The 23,757-nt window shown below is 39.2% G+C and overlaps 1 protein-coding gene across 1 annotated transcript in view; it reads right to left on the reverse strand.

Moving 5' to 3' along the window:
- Positions 1-23,757, reverse strand: part of RELN (reelin) — a 557,548-nt gene that overhangs the window by 110,946 nt on the left and 422,845 nt on the right. Inside the window, exons 24-28 of the mRNA XM_040260785.1 lie at positions 23,097-23,283; positions 13,908-14,113; positions 11,389-11,560; positions 10,705-10,905; positions 5,296-5,528 (exon numbers count right to left, since the gene is read on the reverse strand). Of these exons, the coding sequence (XP_040116719.1) occupies positions 5,296-5,528; positions 10,705-10,905; positions 11,389-11,560; positions 13,908-14,113; positions 23,097-23,283 (999 nt within the window). The remainder of the gene's footprint in view (positions 1-5,295; positions 5,529-10,704; positions 10,906-11,388; positions 11,561-13,907; positions 14,114-23,096; positions 23,284-23,757) is intronic.

Below are 23,757 nucleotides of genomic sequence, written 5' to 3' on the forward strand. Positions count from 1 at the left end.
TATTGGCTCAGTTTGTGATAATAAGGGCAGTCTTTTCTTATTTCTCAGATGTGGCTTTACCAACTAGGTGATTCTACTCAGCATCAAACAAACTGCAGTTTCAGATTCAACTCTATATTATCTGGCTTTAGGGTATCACACCAGTATTATGTTTTTTGGCTCCTGATTCTATGGACTACTTTTAAAGTGATGTCTTCCAATATCCTGGTATTCTAGTCACTGCAGCAAATATTTACCCCCTTATGCTCCTCAGCTTCATGACATGTTGCACTTGTCTATTTAGAAGAGATAAGGTTGGGCCACAGTTTCAGAAAACCAGAAAAGGTCAGTTTTCATTCCAATCCCAAAGAAAGGCAATGCCAAAGAATGCTCAAACTACCACACAACTGCACTCATCTCACACACTAGTAAAGTAACGCTCAAAATTCTCCAAGCCAGGCTTCAGCAATACATGAACCATGAACTTCCAGATATTCAAACTGGATTTACAAAAGGCAGAGGAACCAGAGATCAAATTACCAACATCCGCTGGATCATGGAAAAAGCAAGAGAGTTCCAGAAAAACATCTATTTCTGCTTTATTGACTATGCCAAAGCCTTGACTGTGCGGATCATGACAAACTATAGAAAATTCTTAAAGAAATGGGAATACAAGACCACCTGACCTGCCTCTTGAGAAACCTGTATGCACGTCAGGAAGTAACAGTTAGAACTGGACATGGAACAACAGACTGGTTCCAAATTGGGAAGGGAGTATGTCAAGGCTGTATATTGTCACCCTGCTTATTTAAGTTATATGCAGAGTACATCACATGAAAGGCCAGGCTGGATGAAGCACAAGCTGGAATCAAGATTGCTGGGAAAAATGTCAATAACCTCAGATACGCAGATGAGACCACCCTTATGGCAGAAAGTGAAGAAGAACTAAAGAGTCTCTTGATGAAGGTGAAAGAGGAGAGTGAAAAAGTTGGCTTCAAGCTCAACATTCAGAAAACTAAGATCATGGCAAATATATGGGGAAGCAGTGGAAACAGTGACAGACTTTATTTTGGGGGGCTCTAAATCACTGCAGATGTTGACTGTAGCCATGAAATTAAAAGACACTTGCTCCTTGAAGAAAAGTTATGACCAACCTGGACAGAATATTAAGAAGCAGAGACATTACCTTGCCAACAAAGGTCTGTCTAGTCAAGGCTATGGTTTTTCTAGTAGTCATGTATGGATATGAGAGTTGGACTATAAAGAAAGTTGAACACCAAAAAATTGATGCTTTTGAACTGTGGTGTTGGAGAAGACTCTTGATAGTCCCTTGGACTGTAAGGAGATCCAACCAGTACATTCTAAAGGAAATCAGTCCTGAGTGTTCATTGGAAAGACTGATGTTGAAGCGCTCCAATACTTTGGCCACCTGATGCAAAGAACTGACTCATTTGAAAAGACCCTCATGCTGGGAAAGACTGAAGGCTGGAGGAGAAGGAGATGACAGAGGATGAGATGGTTAGATGGCATCACTGACTCAATGGACATGAGTTTGAGTAAACTCCAGGAGTTGGTGACAGACAGGGAGGCCTGGTGTGCTGCAGTCCATGGTGTTGCAAAGAGTCGGACATGACTGAGCAACTGAACAGTTTCAGAAAAACATGGGGAGAGAAGGGCAGTGGTGGAGATGAGGATTACAAGGGCTACACTGTCACAATGCCCAGTTTGAGATGGGCAATAAGCAGGATGAAAGGGCTATTTAGCTCCAAAGGCAGATATGTCCTTATGGAAAAGGAAAGATGTCTCAGAGGATGAAACCTATAGAGTAGAACAAACAGCTGAGAAGAATAAAAGATTAGGGAACTACTCACCAGGAGGAGAACTGTCAAACTTTCTTATCCTGGACATTGCTCGTAGAGAAGGGAACCCTAGTAACAGCTATCTTGTTGGCTTTCAGAATTCTGGTGAACCAGTGGTTGCTATGTGCTTCCCATTCTTTTCATTTTCCTGAGTGGGCAGTGTTTATTATGTTATATATATTATTATTATGTTTATCTATCTCATTGCTGTATGTTGGGTAGGGGGTGGGGTGAAGTGAAGTGAAGTGAAGTTGCTCAGTCGTGTCCAACTCTTTGCAACCCGATGGACAGGAGCCTACCAGGCTCTGCCATCAATGGGATTTTCCAGGCAAGAATACTGGAGTGGGCTGCCATTTCCTTCTCCAGGGGATCTTCCCAACCCAGGGACTGAACCCGGGTCTCCTGCGTTGCAGACAGACACTTTATTGTCTGAGCCACCAGGGCTGGGGTAGATAACTCTTTTTTTTTTTTTTTTCAGTTCCTAGATCTGTGAGTCATATCCAGGGAACCTTGACATGATATAAGTGGCTTAGAGTCTGATGTTATGATGGGACAAGCCTTTGAGGGTCTTGGGAGGAAAGTGAGTGTGTTTTCATGGGGAACAGATGTGAGCCATAGGGCTAGGACAAACTATGTTAGGTTGTTATAACAATGCCTGGTAGCTCAGTTGGTAAAGAATCTGCCTGCATTGCACGAGGTCCCGGTTTGAATCCTGGGTTGGGAAGATCTTCTGGAGAACAGATAGGCTACCCACTCCAGTATTCTGGCCTAGAGAATTCCATGGGCTGTATAGTCCATGGGGTCACAAAGAGTTGGACACAACTGAGTAACTTTCACTTTCACATGGATCACACCTCCTTAGGTATATCGTCTATAAGATTTTTCTGCGCTTTCTATCAAAAAGAGGAGTTTGTTTTCTCACTCTCTCTATCTAGACTTGCCTTGTGACTTGCTTTGACCCCTGATGTGCCAGTAAGATAGGGTCAGGCAGCTTCTACTTTTGTTTTTTTCTAACACTGGAACCACCCAACTGTGGATATTGTTATGAATACTGGGGTGGATACTGGGATGAAAACCACATAGAAAGAAAGGTCCTACTAATCCCAGACACTAGTCAACCTACCAATTGAAAAAAGATACATTATAAAGCTTGGTGAGACGAGCAGAACTACCCAATCAATTCCATAAAACCATGAGAAATAATAAGCCACTGCTGTCTTAAGCCACTATGTTTTGGAGAGAAATGTTGCACAGCAATAGGCAACTGTACAAATATTATCCTAGGCTCTACTGTGGGATATGAAAAAGGACTAATGATAGTTTTTAAAAAGTAATGCATTTATGCATTCCTGATCATTTTCCTTCCACTGGTTGAGAGGTAACAAGGTCTGGAATAGCTGCCTTGGATCCAGAGATAGAAGTTGTGTGTTCAGAATGGCAGAGATATCCTGTCAGTTCTGAACTGCTCATCTTTGGACTACTATGCAGTAGACAATGGATTTCTATCTTGTTTAAACCTTGTTAAGCATTTGAATTTATTTTGCTTTTATAGTAGCTAGACCTGTATCCTAACTAAAGCAGAATGCAAGTCAAATTATTAAATTTCACTAAAGAAGGTCAACTCATCAACTCTGGCACAAACCAAGTCATTTGAGTCTCTCTGATACACAACAAAGTACACTGGCATGTAAAGACAAAAAAAATTACTTATAAGTTGATCTTAGATCCAATGACTGATGAATTCTTTCTTGGAATAGTTGGCATTTAAAGATTATGCTCCAAAGTTTAGTAGATTACTACAGAAACTTATATATCCTGACCATACAAGTTTCTTACCTATCTGAGAAGTCTGTACACCAAAATCTATGGTGCAGTTTCTGAAGGTATGCACAACTAATTAACAAGGGAGGAAGAGAACACAACCAGGATATCCAGCTAGATATAAATCTGGTGATCAATTAGGTGAAAGATTATAGACAGAATGGTCTCTACAAACACTATACATAAACCACTCCCATAGATTCTTAGCTTTTATCATTCTGTCAGTCAGGATGAGATAGGTTATGCTGATGTAACATGCAGCCCCCAGTCTCAGTGGGCTAACCCAACAAAAGTTTATTTCTAGCTTATACTATATGTCCAGTATAGGTTGTAAGAAAGTCTGCTGATTACAGAAATTCAAGGACCCAGACTGATGTAAGCTTCATCACAAAAGGTGCTTTCATGAAACAGATAAGATGGCAAAACGCATATGGACTCAAAGTCATATGTTTCATTTCCACTCACATTTCATTAAGCAATGCCTAACTTTAAAGAGTGTGGAGAAAGTATAGTCCAACCATATTCTAGGAAGAAACTAAGGCTGGAAATAACGCTGAATGGCATTAATGAGAAGCTCGCTAAGAGTCGGACACGACTGAGCGACTTCACTTTCGCTTTTCTCTTTCATGCATTGGAGAAGGAAATGGCAACCCACTCCAGTATTCTTGCCTAGGAGAATCCCAGGGATGGGGGAGCCTGGTGGGCTGCCGTCTATGGGGTCGCACAGAGTCGGACACAACTGAAGTGACTTAGCAGCAGCAGCAGCAACCTCTATATTAAGTTACATCACCAGCAGTACAAATAGACCTATTACATCATCTCAGTTCTGCACAGAAATGCTTTGACTGAGTCACAATTGAATATTATGTTCTAGGATTCAATTAAAAAGTGTCCACTTGAAGAATGCTTCTTTATCTTCTGAAAAATTATAGTTAAAATACTGATCTTGATGTTACCTACTCCACCCAACACAAAGATATATATACACACTACAAACGTATTTTAGAAAAAAGCACACTTAATTTTTTTTTATCAGAATGTTTATATTTTCTTTCTTCTTATTCAACAGTGAGAACCAAATGACCCTATCTCCTGACCTCTCACACTTTGTCCTAGCTGCCAGGAAGCTAAGAGTTAAACTTGTTGATGTATTACAAAAACTAATTTGCTTCAAGTTCTTAATCCATTTAGCTCATGCTTCTGTCAATTATTTAAAATCTTTTTCTCTATTGTATTAATATTTATCTTAATGATGAGATATCTCAAATTGTCTATTCAAGGAGGCATTAAATTAGAAAAAAAATCACCACATAGTGAAAGTCTGTTACAATAATGCTTTATAACTCACTTAGCTTTTAAACATCTTCTGGTTAGTGCTGTAATCCCAATGCCCAGGACAGAACTTGGCACAGGTAGGTGGCTCAATAAGTATTTGTTGAATGAATGAATGGATGAGTAAGTGAATAAACTTTTTCACAAATGTGTGTGTCATTTTCTCAAGTCATTACTTGGATAGATACTGCTAGAGGTTATGAATCCTCTTAGGTTATTGAGATATATGAAATGAAGATATTGAGATAAATATATGTTCCTTAGAAATGGCAACTATGGCACATGGTAAGAATGGGCACTTTACCTGGATGCAAGAGACCTTGGAATAACAATGGTGATTCTTGTCCATTCTTCAAAGTCCCCCGTGTGATACATGGTGGGTTCACTCAGTTCTCTGGAGTTTCCTTCACATCCCTTGCCTGCAGAAGCTGGGTAACAGCCTTCTTTCACCAGAAACCAGGACATTCCAGCGTCATGAGAGTACTGAAGAAGAACTGGGGCGGCACTGCTGAATTGATTGGCACACCCAATGTTAAGCTGTTAAAAAGAAATACAGAATTACACAGGTTTTGGTTTCAAGACATCATTTAACAAATTAGGTGCGAGAGCAGTCAGGGTTCTTTCTACTGAGTTTGCAAAAATTTACAATGATATTACGTGCACCTCAGTTCCAACCAAGACCCTTTCATAGGGTCTGGAAATCTTTGTAAAAGCAATAGGGGCTTTTCAATAGAAAGCAGGACCAGCTTCCCATTTTGTGGACTTCTTGAGATTACAGGAGAGAAGAGAGAGCATAGATGTGATCAGACTCTTGGACAAAAGATGAGAAGCCAAGAAACTGTTTTCTTTTCCTTTCCCAGACTGAGGATACAAACAGAGGGAAGCAGATGATAGAGAGCTGTCCTCTTTAGAACATGAAGGTCACTGAAGCTGTCCTCTGCTTTAGGGGGACAGGCATCTTTATTCTGTTTTCTTACAAAAGCTCAGTAAGACATCACTGTCAACTTATATGAAAGAATTAAGTTTCTGTCACATCATCGAATAAACAACATAATCTAGAAATAAACCATTATTCTTCTATGCACTTGTAGAGATGATTGTCATCACAGGATTAAAAATATTCAAAAATTGTAAAAAATGCAACCTATATCACAATGCTATAGCACAGCCATTAAAAAAAATAAATTTATTTATTTTTGGTTATGCAGGGTCTTCGTTGCTGCATGGGCTTTTCTCTAGTTGTGGCGAGCAGGGGTTTCTCTCTAGTTGTGGTGCCCAGGTTTCTCACTGAAGTGGCTTCTCTTATCGTGGAGCACAGACTATGGGCTGGTGGGAGGCTTCAGTAGTTGTAACATGTAGGCTCAGTAGTTGTGGCTTCTGGGCTCTAGAGCACAGGCTAAATAGTTTTGGTGCACAGGATTAATTGCTCCGAGGCATGTGGATCTTCCTGGATCAGGGATTGAACCAGCATCTCCTGCATCGGCGTGTATGTATGTTAGTCACTCAGTTGTATCCAATTTTTTGCGACTCCATGGACTATAGCTCCCCAGGCTTCTCTGTCCATGGAATTCTCCAGGCAAGAATACTGGAGTGAGTTGCCACTTCCTTCTCCAGGATTGGCAGGCAGATTCTTTACCACTGAGCCACCAGGGAAGCCCCGAGCACAATCATTTTTTTCTGTTTTCTCTTCTAATCTTTATAAGGAAGCATACCAATATCTAAGAGTAGTATTACTGAATCAAAATGTAGAAACTGTGAATTTCCTATTTATATGTGTTCATTTTTAATCACTTAGATTCAAATGAATCAGTTTTACACAGCACTGAATGTTACTAAAGCTTTAGATAGTTTCTTTCTAAATTAATATGATTGTATTACTGTTTTAGTTTATATTTTTTAAAAGTTGTAAATGTCAAACTCTTCCTGAAATTTAATCACATGCTGTCTTAGAGCACACGATCCATTCATGTTATTTCATTTGTTGGTTGGAGCCATCATAGGATTGTATAAGGCTTTATAACTAAGAATAGTCAAATTTTATAGAAAAAATTGAAGAACTCAAGAGAGCATAATCATGACCAAAAAATAAAGGATGAAGGAAAGATAGGCCCCGAGGCAAATAAAATTAGGTCAGAGCTCAATAGGTCAACCAGCTTATCCTTGTGACTGTGAAGTAGCTTGAGTCAGTCTGTCAAAAATGGGAAGAACACATATTTTCCTTAATTCCATGCTCAGAGCTAGAAAGCATCTCTCAGAAGGATTTATAATATGGCTAGTGGCAATTTTATTGTGATTCATTTATCCAAGTTTACATAGTTAAATGTCAGGAAAATAAAGACTTGACCCTCTAGGATGCAAGATCACCTCTTGTAACATAAACCCTTTTATTACATTACTTGTTAGTTAGCATAGCCTTTGGCTGGCCTGTGGTGAGAGGAGTCACACTGGGCACACATAGTTAGCTTTCTGTCTTAGATTTATGGCTAAAGTAGGTAAGTCAATGGAGCTTTCAGTTCTGTGACAAGTTTGTGATTTTATTCTTTACGGACCATTTAGCCTGCTTCTTAACTGCTGATTTTTCTAGAATTCAATTCTTGGCTTTCTTACCTTTTTACTCCATACAAGCTCCCTAATCTCATTCACAATCATAATTTCAGATGCCTTCTAAATCCCTATGACTCCCAGATACTCCCAGGCTCTCTGAACAATGTCCATAACTGCTTCTTGTGTGCTTGTCCTTCAGCAATCCATGAGCATGTGTGCTCAGTCATGTCTGACTCTTTGCAACCCCATGGACTGTAGCTTGCCACGCTCCACTGTCCATGGGATTTCCCAGGCAAGAACGCTGGAACGGGTTGCCATTTCCTCCTCCGCGGGACCTTCCGACCCAGGGATCTAATCTGCATCTCCTGTCTCGGCAGGTGGATTCTTTTACCACTGAACCAACTGGGAAACCCTTAGCAATCCACAGGCATCCCTAAATCCACAGGTCCAGGTCTTCTCATCATCCAGCACCCTAAAACAAACCCTCCTATTCCTGAATTTCTGATTCCAGTGACTTGAGCCAGAAATGTAGGAGTCATTCTAGAATCCATTCTATCACCCAATAGGTTACCCAAACCCGTTGACTGTGCACCTTTAACATCTTTCAGAACCATCTACTTATAGTCCCAGGCTATGCCTTAGTCTGGCCTCTTCATTTCTTACTTCTCCAGCATTGTCACTTTACTCAAAATACACTCAGCAATCTGAGCACATATCTCTACCTCCTCCACTATCTCACAGGTCCAAGTTCCCATTATCTATTACTTGGATCACTGAAATAATTGCCTGGCAGTCTTTTTATCTCTGCCTTTGACTCTGCCAGTGTACTCCCAACTCAGTTACCTGTGTGAGTTTTTAAAAGTCTAAGTCAGAGTACGTCACTCTTCTGCTAGCTATTTTATGTAGTGTAGGTACAGTGTTAGTTGCTCAGTCATATCCGACCCTATGGACTGTAGCCTACTAGGCTCCTCTGTCCATGGAATTCTCTAGGCAAGAATATGGAGCAGGTAGCCATTCCCTTTTCCAGGGGCTCTTCCTGAACCAGGGATGAAACCCAAGACTCCTGCATTGCAGGCAGATTCTTTATTATCCGAGTCACCAGGGAAGCCTGTTTTATTTAGAGCAAAAGTCAAAGTCTGATCTTTTTTTTTTTCTACCAGTCTCCCCTTCCTCGCTTTGCTTTAGTCACAGTGGCATCCTTCTGGTTTCTTAAACTTTTCCAAGCACACTCCTACTTCAAGGCATCTGCCCTTTTTGTTCCATCTGTTCTCTTTTGTTCTTTCTCTGTCAAACTCTCTATTCCTAGTTATTTTCATAGCCTAAAAAGAAGCCTGGAACATAGTAGAGGTTTTATAAATAGTTTTTTCTCCTGTTAAGTCAATAGAATGATCCTTCTAAAACACAGATCTGATTCTCACATTCAATGGGTTAAACATCTTCCATGACTCATTGCTCTTGGATTAATATCTAAGTGACTTAGTGTATCATATAAAGCCCATTAGAATCAACCTTATCTTACCTCTGTGGCAGGTACTCCAAACTCAAATTTCCAACATTTCCATTCTCTTTTGCACTTTCCTATATTTTCACATAGTTGCACACTCTGTTCTAACTGAAATTTCCCATCCCCTCCATTTTGCAGTCTGCTGTCTCTCTACTTCCAGAAACTTCCTATTTCAACTCATCCATCCATCTATCCATTTAACTAACAGATAATTTTGGAGTACCTGCCATATGCCAGGAACTCCCTGGCATTCCCACAGCATCAGAGCCTCTTTCTACCACAGCACTACAGTGACTCTACTGCAACTGTTCACTTTTCTGGCTCACTTGCTAGTTTCTGAACTCCTCGAGGGCTTGGCTACATTTCTCATCTCTGTATTCCTAGCACTTAGTGTTGACACAAGGCAGGCAGTCATCAAAACTTAACCAGCACTGTACCTTTTTTGGACAAATAACATCAAGTTTTTATTACAGATTCCAAATATATATTAACAATTCCTAAATGACTCATATTACCTGCCTATTATCAACTGATAGCTACAAATCAACAATTTCTGCTGGTGTGATTCGAGAATTGAGACTTTCCTTAGGCATTTTGCATTATGCTTTGAAACATTTAATAATATTTTCTCTATTTAGATTTTTAAACTTTAGAATACCATCTTGCAGAGTTCAACACCTACACTATCATGATTTTGTGGCTAACTAATTAGAAAAAGTGCCAGGTGAGGAATAGCATACTGTTCTGACAATGTATTTTGCTGTTATTCTGCTCCCATTATAGGCAGTACCAACAAACTAATATAGTTGTACGCCATTATTAATGGTTTTCCATGGCAATTTAGCATCAAAATCTAAACAGAGAAGAATAACATTTCACTAATCATCTTATTTATGACTCACTGCCTTGTTTACAGACCTCTGGAAATTATATTTGAAGAGCTTCCCATAAACATCTGATCTCTTTAATAATTCCATTTGTAAATTATTTAGCATCTGCATCCTGCCGTTATGTAAGGACCATGTAGTTGTGCTGGATCATTAAAAATGCATTACTCTCGACCCCAGAATTCACCAATGGGATTTTATTATAAACACAATGAAATTTTGATTAGGATTTTGAAAAAAAGAGCTTGTCAAAGTAAATACTTGCTATCCATGTTGACATGTTATCACAGCACTGAAAAATAAGCAGCTTTTAAGAGAACAATGATAATTAAAGTAAAAATTTATTGAATCAAAGGAAAAGAAATTGTTTGAAAACCCCATAGTAAAAACATAAAATTACTTGCAAGTTTAAAAACTACTAGTAAACTGAAAAGGAGAACACATCCATTACCATCCAAAAGCATGGGATGGGATTCATTAAGTCACAATCAGATTGAAATCCTCAAAGTAATCTTTCTTTTTAATTCTGATAGAGTTCCACGAGCACTTAAAGAAATACAGTGACACAGCCACTTCTGGGGCTCATTAAAAACTGACAAGCTGTTTTCCTTATGGATAGAGCTAAAATGCTTTGCCATTCCAAGACTGTTGGAAACTGTTTGTTCAGATGAGTCCCTCCACTAACAGAAATACGAACATTTTGTATTCTTTGTGAATTTCATTCACAAATCTGGAAGATGGTTGCTCCTTAATCTGCAAGAAGTTTATGCATAAATACCTTGAATTGCAGCACATATCCAGGCTTCAGAATCAAATCTCGAGTTACTGCAAATCGATCCCCATCTGATTTTCCAAACACCATGGCTGATGGCGTGGCAGAGCAGAAAGTTTCATTTTTAACCATTCCTTCATTAGCTAACATCAACCACACACTCATTTGATTCATAGGGTAATCAAAAGCTGGTTTCTCATAAAAGTTCTAATAGAAACAATACAAACAACACAGAAAGGCAATTTGATAGCTTTGAAAAGAAGAAAGGAATTTTCAGTTCATGACATGCTACTATTTGTATTATCATGTACTATTTGTATTACCATGTACTATTTGTGTGTCTATGAAAATAAATCAGACTCTCAAACTGTTTTTTAAACTGCCATAAAGTTTTTCTCCTGATTATTTAACAACTGAAAATATTTTGCCACTATATATCTAATTATTTTATAAACAAACTAATAATCACGCTTAATGAATTGGCCAAACTTTCTAGTCTTTTTTTACATTTTTTAACATCTAAATAATCTGTGAAAGAGTAGCATAGAGAAGTTAAAAAAAAAATAGTGCAAACACATAAAACCAAACTACATGTTCAAGTGTCAAGCACTAAATCCTTGGAGGAGTCAGTAATCCCATCCTGTTTTACAATTCTATGTCATCCTGGAGTTCAGACATAATGAGAAATACCTGAGGTAAAGTTGGATTGACAACTGGGATGATCTGTTTTTGTTTCTCGGACAGAATGATGATGTCGTCAACTGCCCACTGGTCATAGTCTTCCCCCGAAAACACAGGCTGCCACCAGCGGAACCTGGTGCAGGGAGTCTTGGCAGCAGCTGGTAACTCAAGATAGACAAATCTGCATAAAAGCAAATCAGTTAGTGCCAGGAAAGGAAAAACTCTGTTTTTCTTAGCAGCTGTTAAAATAACACTAGTAGCAACAAGAGAGTTTAGTTTTGCTTGATCTCTTGGTATTTTTGAGAAGAGTCTTACATTTAGACATATTAGAAAAGAAATTTAAAGTTGTAAGCAAGTTCAGTCTTGGTCCTGGTTTCTCCATTTGTTATTGTATCTTTTGGAGGCAGATATTTCAACTGAGTTTGATTAATTGAACAATGTCTTTTGACTACCATGACAATGGTCATAACATTTCTAAAGAAATCCTTAGAAAGAACTGCTCCTTTATATATTACTGCATTAAAATAGCATTAATTTTTTTCAAAACAGTTCTTACTTTATTGAGGGAAAATATAAATAACCAGTAAAAATGAAACATAAATCACTGATGATCTACCACATGAGATTGGCCTCTGCTAACAGTTTGCTGTATATCATTAAAACATGTACTCTTTTACACAGATGAGATTATATGTATAATTTTGTATCTTACAGTTTAAAAAATAACATTATATCATAAGCACATCCTCATGTCAGTAAACTTAGTTAAGATCATTTTACCAATTATATAATTTTTCATCACACAGATGAAAATCTATGCGTACAGTTTTATGGACACCTCAGTTTATTTCTTTAGAGAAGATTCTTCAAAATGGAATTACCAGGCCAAATAAAATGGTCATGTTTAAGGCTCTTGATTTTTCCAAAAATCCAAAGGATTTTTCCAGAATTCTTTCTTGGAATAATGGCATGCAGGATGACATGAGAGCACCTGTCTTGCTGCTCCATGTGGAAAGAGCATTTTGTATTATTAAAAAATGACCATCTGACTGTTGAAAAATGGTATCATTTTTACTGCAAGAGAGGTTGGATATTAATTGTATTTTATTAAACATATGTCTTTCTTGTTTTGTAACATCTACTCATTCCTTTTACCTATTTTTCTACTGGATCTTAGTGTTTTTCTTGATAATTTGTATGAGCTCTTTACAGGAACACTGATCTTCTATTTCTCATATTTGTTGCAAATATTTTCTCAGTTTATTTTATTTTTTATTTTTTTCTATTTCCTTTGAAATGGATGTGTTACATGTGTGTTAATTCTTCTACTGAATTTATGTACAGAAAGTTTAGGTCTTTTCCCAAGATCAGATAGTAATCTAAATGTTTAAATCTTTAACCAGTCTTTAACATTATCATCTGAGATGTTAGATGACAATCTATATAGATATTTCCCCCCTCAAGAGCCTACCCACCTTCTTCTAATACCATTTGATTGAATGACCATTTCTTTATCATTGATAATTGATGTGTGTTTTTTTTCATAAATGTTTGTATGTATATCTGAGTTAATTTCTGGGTCATTTGACTTGATTGTTCTATCTATGCACTGGTATCATTCCACTTTAATTATGTAGGTTATACAATATATTATAATATCATGTAGGGTATCCCTCTATATTTAACCAAAAGTTTAAACTATTTTTGTCAGTTTATATTTCTAGACATAAAGTTCTAAAAAAATACCACTAAGACTTTGGTTGCAACAGTATAAAATATAAATTAAGAGATATCTTCATATCATAATGTTCAGTTTTCCTATCCAAGGATGCTGTATTATTTTCCATTTATTTGTTCACTTTTATATATTTGAAAGAAGTTTTGAAGTTTTATTAAAGTTTTCTTTACAGAGATTCTCACTATTGTTAAACTTATTCCTTATATTTATTTATGTATTTTCCATCATGGGGTCTTCTGATAGCTTCCAACTCAGAATCTCTTAACCATTGTAGTGTCACAGAACTCTTCACAAATGTGGTAAGATAGGCCCTAAAGAAAAATTCCCTTAAATAAAAATGGAATATATCTGGAATTTTAAAAAGCTATTGAATTTTTGTCTATATAGTAATCTTCTTACTTTACTGAATTCTCAGTAATTTCCAGATTAACAATGCTATTCCTTAGAAAAAATATACTTTGAATAGTTTCAAATTGTTTAAACCAGTTGGCCCCATTATCAATTCCCTTTCTACTCTATAGGGGGAACCCCACCAGGCTCCACCTCCCATCTACCATCCCTGACTCTCTCCCTGGATGTTATGATTCTTGTTAGACCCAGATGGCTTTCTCTGGTTTCTACCTCTCCCCTGTGTGCCTTAGAAGTAATGCTTTTGGTTGGTCTCTCTCCGTATCTAATCGTGTTATATCATGGAGAGTTATCTCTCCTTGAAATGACTCAATGTTTTAAACAACAGCAACATCACCCTTAACCTTCCTGAAATCAATGGAAGGCAATCAGAGCTGGTTACCTGGGTTTGCTGAAGTCTGAGAAGTACATTTCTGCCAGCAGGTGCCACTGGATGCCCCCGTTGTTGCTGTACTGGAGGAGGACACCCTCCTCTCTGCTGTCAGGCTTGTTGCACGCAGAGCTCTCTCCACCGATCTGTATGTAGAACTGGACAAAGTCCACCCAAGAAGTATCCAGATCCCAGCTCACCAACTGTCTTTTCCCAGCCTTTCCAAAGAACAGAGAAATCACAGATCCAATTATCTTGGAGCAATTTGTGGTTTCAGTTTCAAATCTGTATTAGCATCCTGGCTCTATGTGAAGTTGATCATGTTCTCCTTTACTGTTGAGAGGAGCAAGTTATGTTATTTAACTGTTCCTGGATATATTCTATTAACATCCAGGACTTGATTATGAGACCCCTGAGAACTGCCAATTACACCAAAGAGTATTCAGAAGTCTTTAATAACAAAGCAAAACTTATTTTAATTAAAACACTTCCAGTATTCCCTTTGTAAATCTCCTCCAGGCAGAGTCATGGAGCAGAAAGATCATATACATACTTTGAAATCAGCTGGAGCTGGGTTTGAATCTCAGCCCATGATTCATGCTGTTCTCTGTGTGACCTTTCTGAGCTTTTATTTTCCTCAAAAGTACCATATGGGTAATAATACCTTCCATATAGGGTATTGTGACAATTAGGTGAAATAACATGCTACATAACTTGCCTAGCACATGGCATGCTTTCTTGAGGGAATAATCTCTGCATACATATGCCTTGACCCTACTCCTGCCTGGGAACTGAAGTGAAACAGCTAAGAGAGAAACTTGTGAACAGAGAGTACTGAAGTCTCTTGGGCTCCCAGTCAGACTGTCTGTCTCTCTTGGAAACAGAAGGTGGGAGGTATCACTAAATAAGTTTTTGCAACCACTAAATGATCTCTTTGTGTCTTAAAAATGTTAAACTTCTTCAAATCCGGTAACTTGCTTCCTTTGTTTAGTGTCACAGGAAGTGCCCCTGCCTGTCACAGTTCTGTTGCAAGGTATTAAGACACAAATCGACCAGTTTGTCATCATTTATCTGTAAATGGTTTCATGCTAACAGGACTGAAAAAAAGTTTGCTGATAAGATTCCTTCACCCAAATCAAATCTGCCAAAGCTAATCCATGGATTGCACTGATTGGTCTTGGAGAGTTTTCCAGAAGTTCAATTAAGTTGGGAAGAAAATCTGAGATAGGATACACAGTATAGAGCAAAGCATTACTCACACTTAGAATTTAAACTCTACTCTAATCCACTAAGTTAATTAAGAAAGGGTTTCAGTCATTAGAAGTCACAGGGGAAATACTTGGTGATAATTATGGGAGTACACAGTTACCGATAAATCTAAAGCCAATTAAAAGATCCCAAAATAGACATGGGTGCCAGCAAAAAGAAAATTAAGGTTAATCCTGAGACAGGAACTCATTTTTTGGAACTCTCAATTTTATGTACATATTAGAAGAAATCTTAAAAGTAATATGCATTTTCAGCGTATTAGATGTGCCTTTCATTTTTCTTGCTATTGACTTGACATATTGTAACTATGAAACACCTCAGAGATTACTATAATCTGTCCTAGAATTTTCATGCCTCAGGATCAGTACAGGAAGAATGATTTTGAGAAGAATCTAGCTGGTTAATTCCTACCCAGCAAAATTCTATGAAAACCCTGGCATTTGGAAATGAGCCAGAAGGATAAAGATCTAAGATGAGGAGGAGTATAAAAATCCAGCTATCATAATTAGATGGTTGGAATGATTGCCTATTGCAAAATTCACAGAATAATGTTGTTTTTCCAGGAGACTATGGTACTGCTCTATAATGGTTCTTAGAGTATTTTGTGGGATTTTTGTAAATGGTGAAAAATATCATATAAATGCTTGGTGTGGCACTGAAGATGTTTTTCCTAGAGTAGCACAAATCAATTTCTTTTGTTCAGTGACCTGAAATGATGAACATTGTTTTAAAGGGGGTAAAAAAGAAAAAAGAAATGACTCATGGTAAACCATTCGGTCAGAACTTAGACTCTGATGTAACACAGAGTTTGTAGTTTTTTTCTATCATACTATGATCAACATATTTATGTGTATGTGTAGATATGTGTGACCTATATTTTGGTCACCTGATGCAAACAGCCGACTCTTTTGAAAAGACCCTGATACTGGGAAAGACTGAAGGCAGAAGAGGGCATCAAAGGATGAGATGGCTGGATGGCATCACAGATGCAATGGACAAGAACTTGGGCAAACTCTGGGAGATGGTGAGGGATAGGGAGGCCTGGTTCACTGCAGTCCATGGGGTCACGAAGAGTCAAGACATGTAGGCAACCAAACAACAACAAGGAGAATTTATATCTATCTATTTATGTATACATAGACATGTAATGTGAGTGTATGTGTGTTCAGATACTAAAGATTTTTATCATTGCTGGAGAGTGGAAAATACGCTCCAATATTCCCTGACATTTTAGGTTAAAATGTCTTTAGGGTTTACATAAAATAATACAAAATTTAAAGGCAATGTCTTTAAAATCTTGAGCCTTTATAATAAAACCTCTAAAACACTTTACAAAACTTTATGTTTTGTCTTCCATTAAAGTTGTCTTTTCAGATGATCAAGCTTGATTTAGAAAAGGCAGAGGAACCAGAGATCAAATTGTCAACATCCACTGGATCACTGAAAAAGCAATAAAGTTCCAGAAAAACATCTATAGCTGCTTTATTGATTATGCAAAAGCCTTTGACTGTGTGGATCACAATAAACTGTGGAAAATTCTGAAAGAGATGGAAATACCAGACCACCTTACCCGGCTCCTGAGAAATCTGTATGCAGGTCAAGAAGCAACAGTTAGAACTGGATATGGAATAACAGACTGGTTTCAAATCGGGAAAGGAGTACATCAAGCCTGAATATTGTCACCCTGCTTATTTAACTTATATGCAGAGTACATCATGAGAAATGCTGGGCTGGAGGAAGCACAAGCTGGAATTAAGATTGTCGGGAGAAATATCAATAACCTCAGATACGCAGATGACACCACCCTTATGGCAGAAAGTGAAGAGGAACTAAAAAGCCTCTTGATGAAAGTGAAAGAGGAGAGTGAAAAAGTTGGCTTAAAACTCAACATTCAAAAGACGAAGATCATTGCATCTAGTCCCATCACTTCATGGGAAATAGATGGGGAAACAATGGAAACAGTGACGGACTTCATTTTCTTGGGCTCCAAATTCACTGCAGATGGTGACTGCAGCCATGAAATTAAAAGACGCTTACTCCTTGGAAGGAAAGTTATGACCAACCTAGAAAGCATATTAAAAAGCAGAGACATTACTTTGCCAACAAAGGTCTGTCTAGTCAAAGCTATGGTTTTTTGAGGAGTCATGTATGGATGTGAGAGTTGGACTATAAAGAAAGCTGAGTGCCAAAGAACTGATGCTTTTGAAGTGTGGTGTTGGAGGTGACTCTGAGTCTCTTGGACAGAAAGGAGATTCAACCAGTCAATCCTACAGGAAATCAACCCTGAATATTCATTGGAAGGGCTGATGCTGAAGCTGAAACTCAATACTTTGGCCACCTGATACGAATAGCTGACTCACTGGAAAAGACCCTGATGCTGGGAAAGACTGAAGGCAGGAGGAGAAGGGGACAACAGAGGATGAGATGGTTGGATGGCATCACTGACTCAATGGACATGAGTTTGAGCAAGCTCTGGGAGTTGGTGAAGGGCAGGGAACCCTGGCATGTTGCAGTCCATGGGGTCACAAAGAGTCAGACATGACTGAGTGACTGAACTGAACTGAAAGTCATCTTTAATCAAAAAGCCAGCAGAAAAATAATTCTACTATATTTATTTGAAAATAACATTTCTTTAGAACTTCCTATTGTTTTCACTTTTCTTTCCAATTCATTCATTACTTTCTTCAAATAATTATTGACTGCCAATTATACCAAGCTCAATACCATGTGTTGTAAAAACAAACTAGAAAGGAGAGTTTGCAGACATAAGCAGGGAAAGTAATGACAACTTAGAGCTACAGACCAAGTTCTATTCCTTGTTAAATCCCACTTGGTCATCTTATCAGTTATCAAGGTTCCAATCTATTCAGTCTCAAGGGTATTTATGGATATGTAAATACCTAATGCAAGGCATGCATTTTTGAGTAGAACATCTTATTTAGAAGTTTGGCTCAGTCAGTAATTCTGCATTTTGCTGGGTACTGTGAGAATAAAAATAAAAATATGATCTATATATGTAAGAAACATTGACAATGAGAGAGGCAGTCAAATAAAGGAGATCAGTGTCGTCTGCCATAGTCCCAGAAATCCCCATGGAAATGAAACCAAGCAGGACCCTGTGGGGCTCCTGGGTACAAAAGCCTTTCCATGTCCCCTGTTCCTTGTTCGTAGGGAACAGACTCCAGCCTTCATGAACTTCCCTGAATCCCAAAGAGTAGATTCAAACAGTTGCTAGCCAGGGAAGGGAGAGGATGCAGAGACAAAGGAGGGACAATAAACAAAAGTGAACCTTGTGGCAGAGTCCTCCTTTTGCCTCAAAGGAAACACACAACAATATCTTTGCATTCTTTACAGAACTAAAACCTCCACCAAGTGGAAGATATCCACATTCTTCATTCCAGAGAAGACCACTGAGGCCAGATTAAAAGAACTAGAGAAGCATCAAGAAACTACACGAGACCAGGATAAAGGAGTGCAGGCTCTACACACATCCTAATCTTGGTCAGCAACCCCACTCTTAAACTACCGCTATAAAATTTCTCACCAAATCCTCCTGGGGCAGAATAGTTTTTCAGGGCAGGAATCCACTGTTGTCCTCCTTTGCCTGGCAAAGCAACAAAGCTGTTCTTTTCTATTTCACTCAGAACTCCATTCTGAGATTTGATTCAGCACCAGTACTCAGAGGCTGACATTCAGCATCAGAAGCAGCAGGATTTGGGCAAAAGTTTTATATGGATATCAGAGATGGTGGAAGGCATAATGGAAAGCAGTGGAGACTAAGCCAAGAGGGAAATTGGCAACATATGGGATGATGAGAGTTTCCAGTTTGGAGAAAAGGATTCATGTTTGGAAAAAGAAAATGAGTTATGCAGTTAGGGCAGCAGTCCTGGAGACTGTCCTGAACACTGGTGATGGAAGAATGACAAGGCAGAAGCATGTTTTTAAAGAAATGAATCTAGATTGACTCCAAACCTCTAAGGAGCCCTTCCTTTGGGTTATTATCTGTTCTCTACTTCAATCATGCTGGCTGGTGGGGGCTGTCAAACTGTGTATTCCACCTCTCTGCCAATGGAGTGAGGATACACCTCTGGCCATGCCCATCATATGACACCATTCATGTACATGTGATTGGTCAATCAGAAACCTGACTCACATTTTCCCATGGAGTTGCTTATAGGGCTCTGTGGCCACGGCCCCTCTCACAATGACTGCTGACCTGAAAAAGAGTCTCAAGGAGAGGGTTCTGTGGGCATTCGAGTTTCCGGTTCCAGGTATCTCTGTGGCCAGTTTCATCTAAGCCCTCCCTGTTTTGATTACAAGAACTAAATTTCCTTCTTTTTTGCTTAAGCTAGTTTCTCTCACTTAGAATTCAAAACAGGTCTGACTGGTACAAGAGAAAAAAAATAAATCTATGATCCTTAGATATCTTGACAAAAATTTACAGAGAAAGTTGGTACGGGAGGAAGAGATTGATTTTATTTTTGAAATGCTTATTTTATTAGTGGCAGGGCATGCCTATGGAAATATTCAGTGATACCAATTTGAAATTCATTCTCATAAACTATAATTATGATAGCTAACACTTATATGCTTTTGAACTGTGGTTTTGGAGAAGACTCTTGAGAGTCCCTTGGACTGCAAGGAGATCAAACCAGTCCATCCTGAAGGAGATCAGCCCTGGGATTTCTTTGGAAGGACTGATGCTAAAGGTGAAACTCCAATACTTTGGCCACCTCATGCTAAGAGTTGACTCATTGGAAAAGACTCTGATGCTGGGAGGGATTGAGGGCAGGAGGAGAAGGGGACCACCAAGGATGACATGGCTGGATGGCATCACTGACTCGATGGAAGTGAGTTTGAGTGAACTCCAGGAGTTGGTGATGAACAGGAAGGCCTGGCGTGCTGCGATTCATGGGGTCGCAGAGTCGGACATGACTGAGCGACTGAACTGAACACTTATGGTAATTCTATGTGCCGAACACTATCCTTTATTCTTTATCTGCATTAACTCACTCCCAACATCCCACTTCACAGTGGGATGCGACACAGAAAGATGTTATAACTCTGCAAGGTGAACCGATACATGGGCTTTGGAGCCCAGGTACAAAGCCAGGTAGCTTGACTCCAGACATCATCTTTAATTAAGAGGAAGAAACATTACATGTTTAAAATATCTGTGTTTTTAACACACATGTTTACTGGGCTGTTTGGGTACATACTGGTTAAGGATTCATTTGTGTTAGTTGCTCAGTCACATCCGATTCTTTGCGACCCCATGGGCAGTAGCCCACCAGGCTCCTCTGTCCATGGAATTTTCTAGGCAAGAATACTGGAGTGAGTAGCTGTTCCATTCTGCAGGGGATCTTCCTGACCCAGGGGTCAAACTCAGATTTCTCACATTGCAGGCAGATTCTTTACCATCTTAGCCACCAAGGAAGCCCAAGGATTCATCATCTTGTTTTAGAACTAATGGTATCAGAGACACAATGTCTCCATTTCTGCAGGATTAGACTGTGTATTCAGATCTATAGAATGTGTATCGGTCACTTATTGAGTATCATCTCTAAGAATAATGACCAGGGAACCTTCAATGTCAATAGATAAGAATATCATTAAATGGAATCCATCCCTGATTTTCTGTCATTCTCTCTTGTTTACTTGCTGATTCTTTGTTCTGCACCTGTATCAAAACAAAAGCTGTACCTATTTTTACATTTGCATAAATTAATGTGTTTTGGATTTCTGCCCAAACAGGTTCTGCAACATATCAGCCCTATGATATATCACCCACCTTTACGTACTTGCTATATGATGTGGAATGAAACATTTCCCATTGTCCTAGAATTGGTGGCTATAGTCCTTGCTGGAAAGAAGTGGCACTAGTCACTCCACATTCTAAAGAGAGCTGGTAATAATTACGGTTGCATAAACTGCTCAGGTTGGAGAGCTGGACCTGCTCCTCTCTGCAGTCCTTTTGAAGACTATATGAAGAGATGAACTGGAGGAGAGAGGAAGAAAAGAATGTCTTTCCTAGACTGTAGCAAGGGAGGAGGGGGAGGTAGTTCTCTCAACTCCATTCCTCACCAAGCAATGTGTGTTAGGATTGTTTCAAGAGAATCAGACTTAGGGATTCTGGCTGGCATCTCAGTCCCTAGTTGGTGTATACTGATCTGTCTGCTTCCACTGGGGAAGGTGAAGTCTGCAAGATAAACTTATACTTGGAATCTCTGTTATGGACTTCATGTTAAGGTGTTCCCAAATTCACATGCTGGAAGACTAACCCTTAAAGGGATGGTATTAGGAGGTGGGGCCTTCAGCAGGTAATTAAGTTATGAAGGTGGAGAGATGGAATTAGTGCCCTTATAAGAAGAGACACAAGAGAGTCTGCTTTATCTCTCTCTGCTCTCTCTTGGGGATTCCCAGGTGGTGCTAGTGATAAAGTACCTGCCTGCCAATGCTGGAGATGTAAGAGACGCAGGTTCGATCCCTGGGTCAGGAAGGTCCCTTGGAGGAGGGCATGGAATCCAAGCCAGTATTCTTGCCTGGAGAATCCCATGGACAGAGAAGCCTGCCAGGCTCTAGGTCATAGGGTTGCAAAGAGTTGGACATAACTGAAGCGACTTAGCATGCATGCTCTCTCTTGCCTCCTGTGAGGATGCAATGCAAAGATGACCATCTTACAAGTGTGGAAGCAGGCCTTCACTAGACACTGAATCTGTTGGTGCCTTGATCTTAGACTTTCTAGCTTTCACAACTGTGAGAAGAAAATGCTGTTTCAGTCCCCTACTCTATGGCATTTTATCATAGTAGCCCAAGTTGACTAGGATGGTCCCACATCAGCAGACACCACAAGCAGCCACCAAACTGAGTGGAAATAGGACCTGAGATGTTTGCTATTGATGGACAGCTGGTTAGTTCCCCTGGAACAGCTCTGCAACACCTGCGCCCTCATCAATACCCCTCATTATTTCAATCATATTCTTGGGATTAATGTCAATCTATTAATAAGTTTAATAAACTTATTAATCCAAGTTTAATAAACACTTCTAGAAGTACTTTCCATGTGTTAGGTACTGTTCTATATGATTTACAAGTACTAACTCATAATAATGCTGATTATATATATATATATATATATATATATATATATATATATATATATTACCAATGAGGAAGCCAAGCCACAGACAGGTTAAGGAAGTTGTTCAAAGTCACATAGCTAGGAAGTGGCAGATCAGATTGAAACAGGCAGTCTGGCCACAGAGTTGCTATTGTTAACTTCTAAGCTGCACCACCACTCACATCCTTACCCCCAGACCCACATGCTCACATACCCTTCAAAGGCTGGGATGAGAAGGGGCCAAGACCCTGCCCCACTGAAAGCCCCTCAAGACATAAGCGTGGCTGGCACTGGAGGAAAGGAAAGTAAAGAGCTTTAAATCAGGCACAAGAGGGGCAGGAATTTTAGATTGGCCTACTGGATTTGTAGTAAGCAAAGATAAGCATAAAACTATAAGAGTTTCTCAAATGGAGTTAAGGCACAGAAATTTGGCAAAGTTCAATCAAAAGCAGAAGGAAAAAAAGATAAGAGATAGGTTATCCACTCCAGTGTTCTTGGGTTTCCCTTGTGGCTCAGCTGGTAAAGAATGCTCATGCGGGTTTGATCCCTGGGTTGGGAAGATCCCCTGGTGAAGGAAAAGGCCACCCACTCCAGTATTCTGGCCTGGAGAATTCCATGGACTCTATAGTCCATGGGGTTGCAAAGAGTCGGACACAACTGAGCAACCTTCAATTTCAATCAAAAGCAGACAAAGTGGGAAAAAATAAAACTGCATCACATTTGTACCTTCTGAATTCAGACTGCTCCATAACATCAGTCACATATTGAAATAGCCACTGCCCTGATCACTTACTCTTGGCTCTCACTCATACCTTACTGAAATACAGAGATGATCCGGAAGAGACGACCCCACACCCTTCTTCGGGTTTTACAATTTGTCCCCCAATAACTTCTTGCCAGTCAGACTCCCAAGCACTCGGGTTCTCAAAGTCCGACATGATCGTGGAAGGAAGGGCAGCTTCTGGGTGGCACTCAGTGCCCTGGTACCCCTGGTCACACCTATGAGAGAGGAGGGCTGAGTGAACAAGTGATAGACTCGTATGTGACTGCCACAGCCATCTGACCTGCAACATTCCCTATGTCTCAGTTTTGCTCAGGTATTAGCACCTGTACTAGACTTCTCATTACACTGTTAGTCTTTGTACATGGTGGTAACAACCTTTAGTTTTTCACATGGGAAAAAACGGACAGAATCCATTTTTAAAAGAAAGTGCTATAATGGTAGAAATGAGGATAATGAAGAAAGATATGGGCGTATACGCACATGTGTGGTTGGGTAGAGGGGAAGGATTGTGAAATTTTCTTGTAGGCTTAAAAGGTCACATGTAAATGTTTGTCTGCTTACCCAACACTTAACTGTGGCCATGTTTTATAGTTTCTCCTTCTGATTAAATTATGTCTTTTTTAGAGTCTTTAAGTATCCAAATGTGTTCCTATCATCTTCACTAGTGATAATCACCATCTCCCTCTGTA

The sequence above is a fragment of the Oryx dammah genome, unplaced genomic scaffold (genome assembly GCF_014754425.2).
Source record: "Oryx dammah isolate SB20612 unplaced genomic scaffold, SCBI_Odam_1.1 HiC_scaffold_18, whole genome shotgun sequence".
Classification (NCBI taxonomy): Eukaryota; Metazoa; Chordata; class Mammalia; order Artiodactyla; family Bovidae; genus Oryx; species Oryx dammah.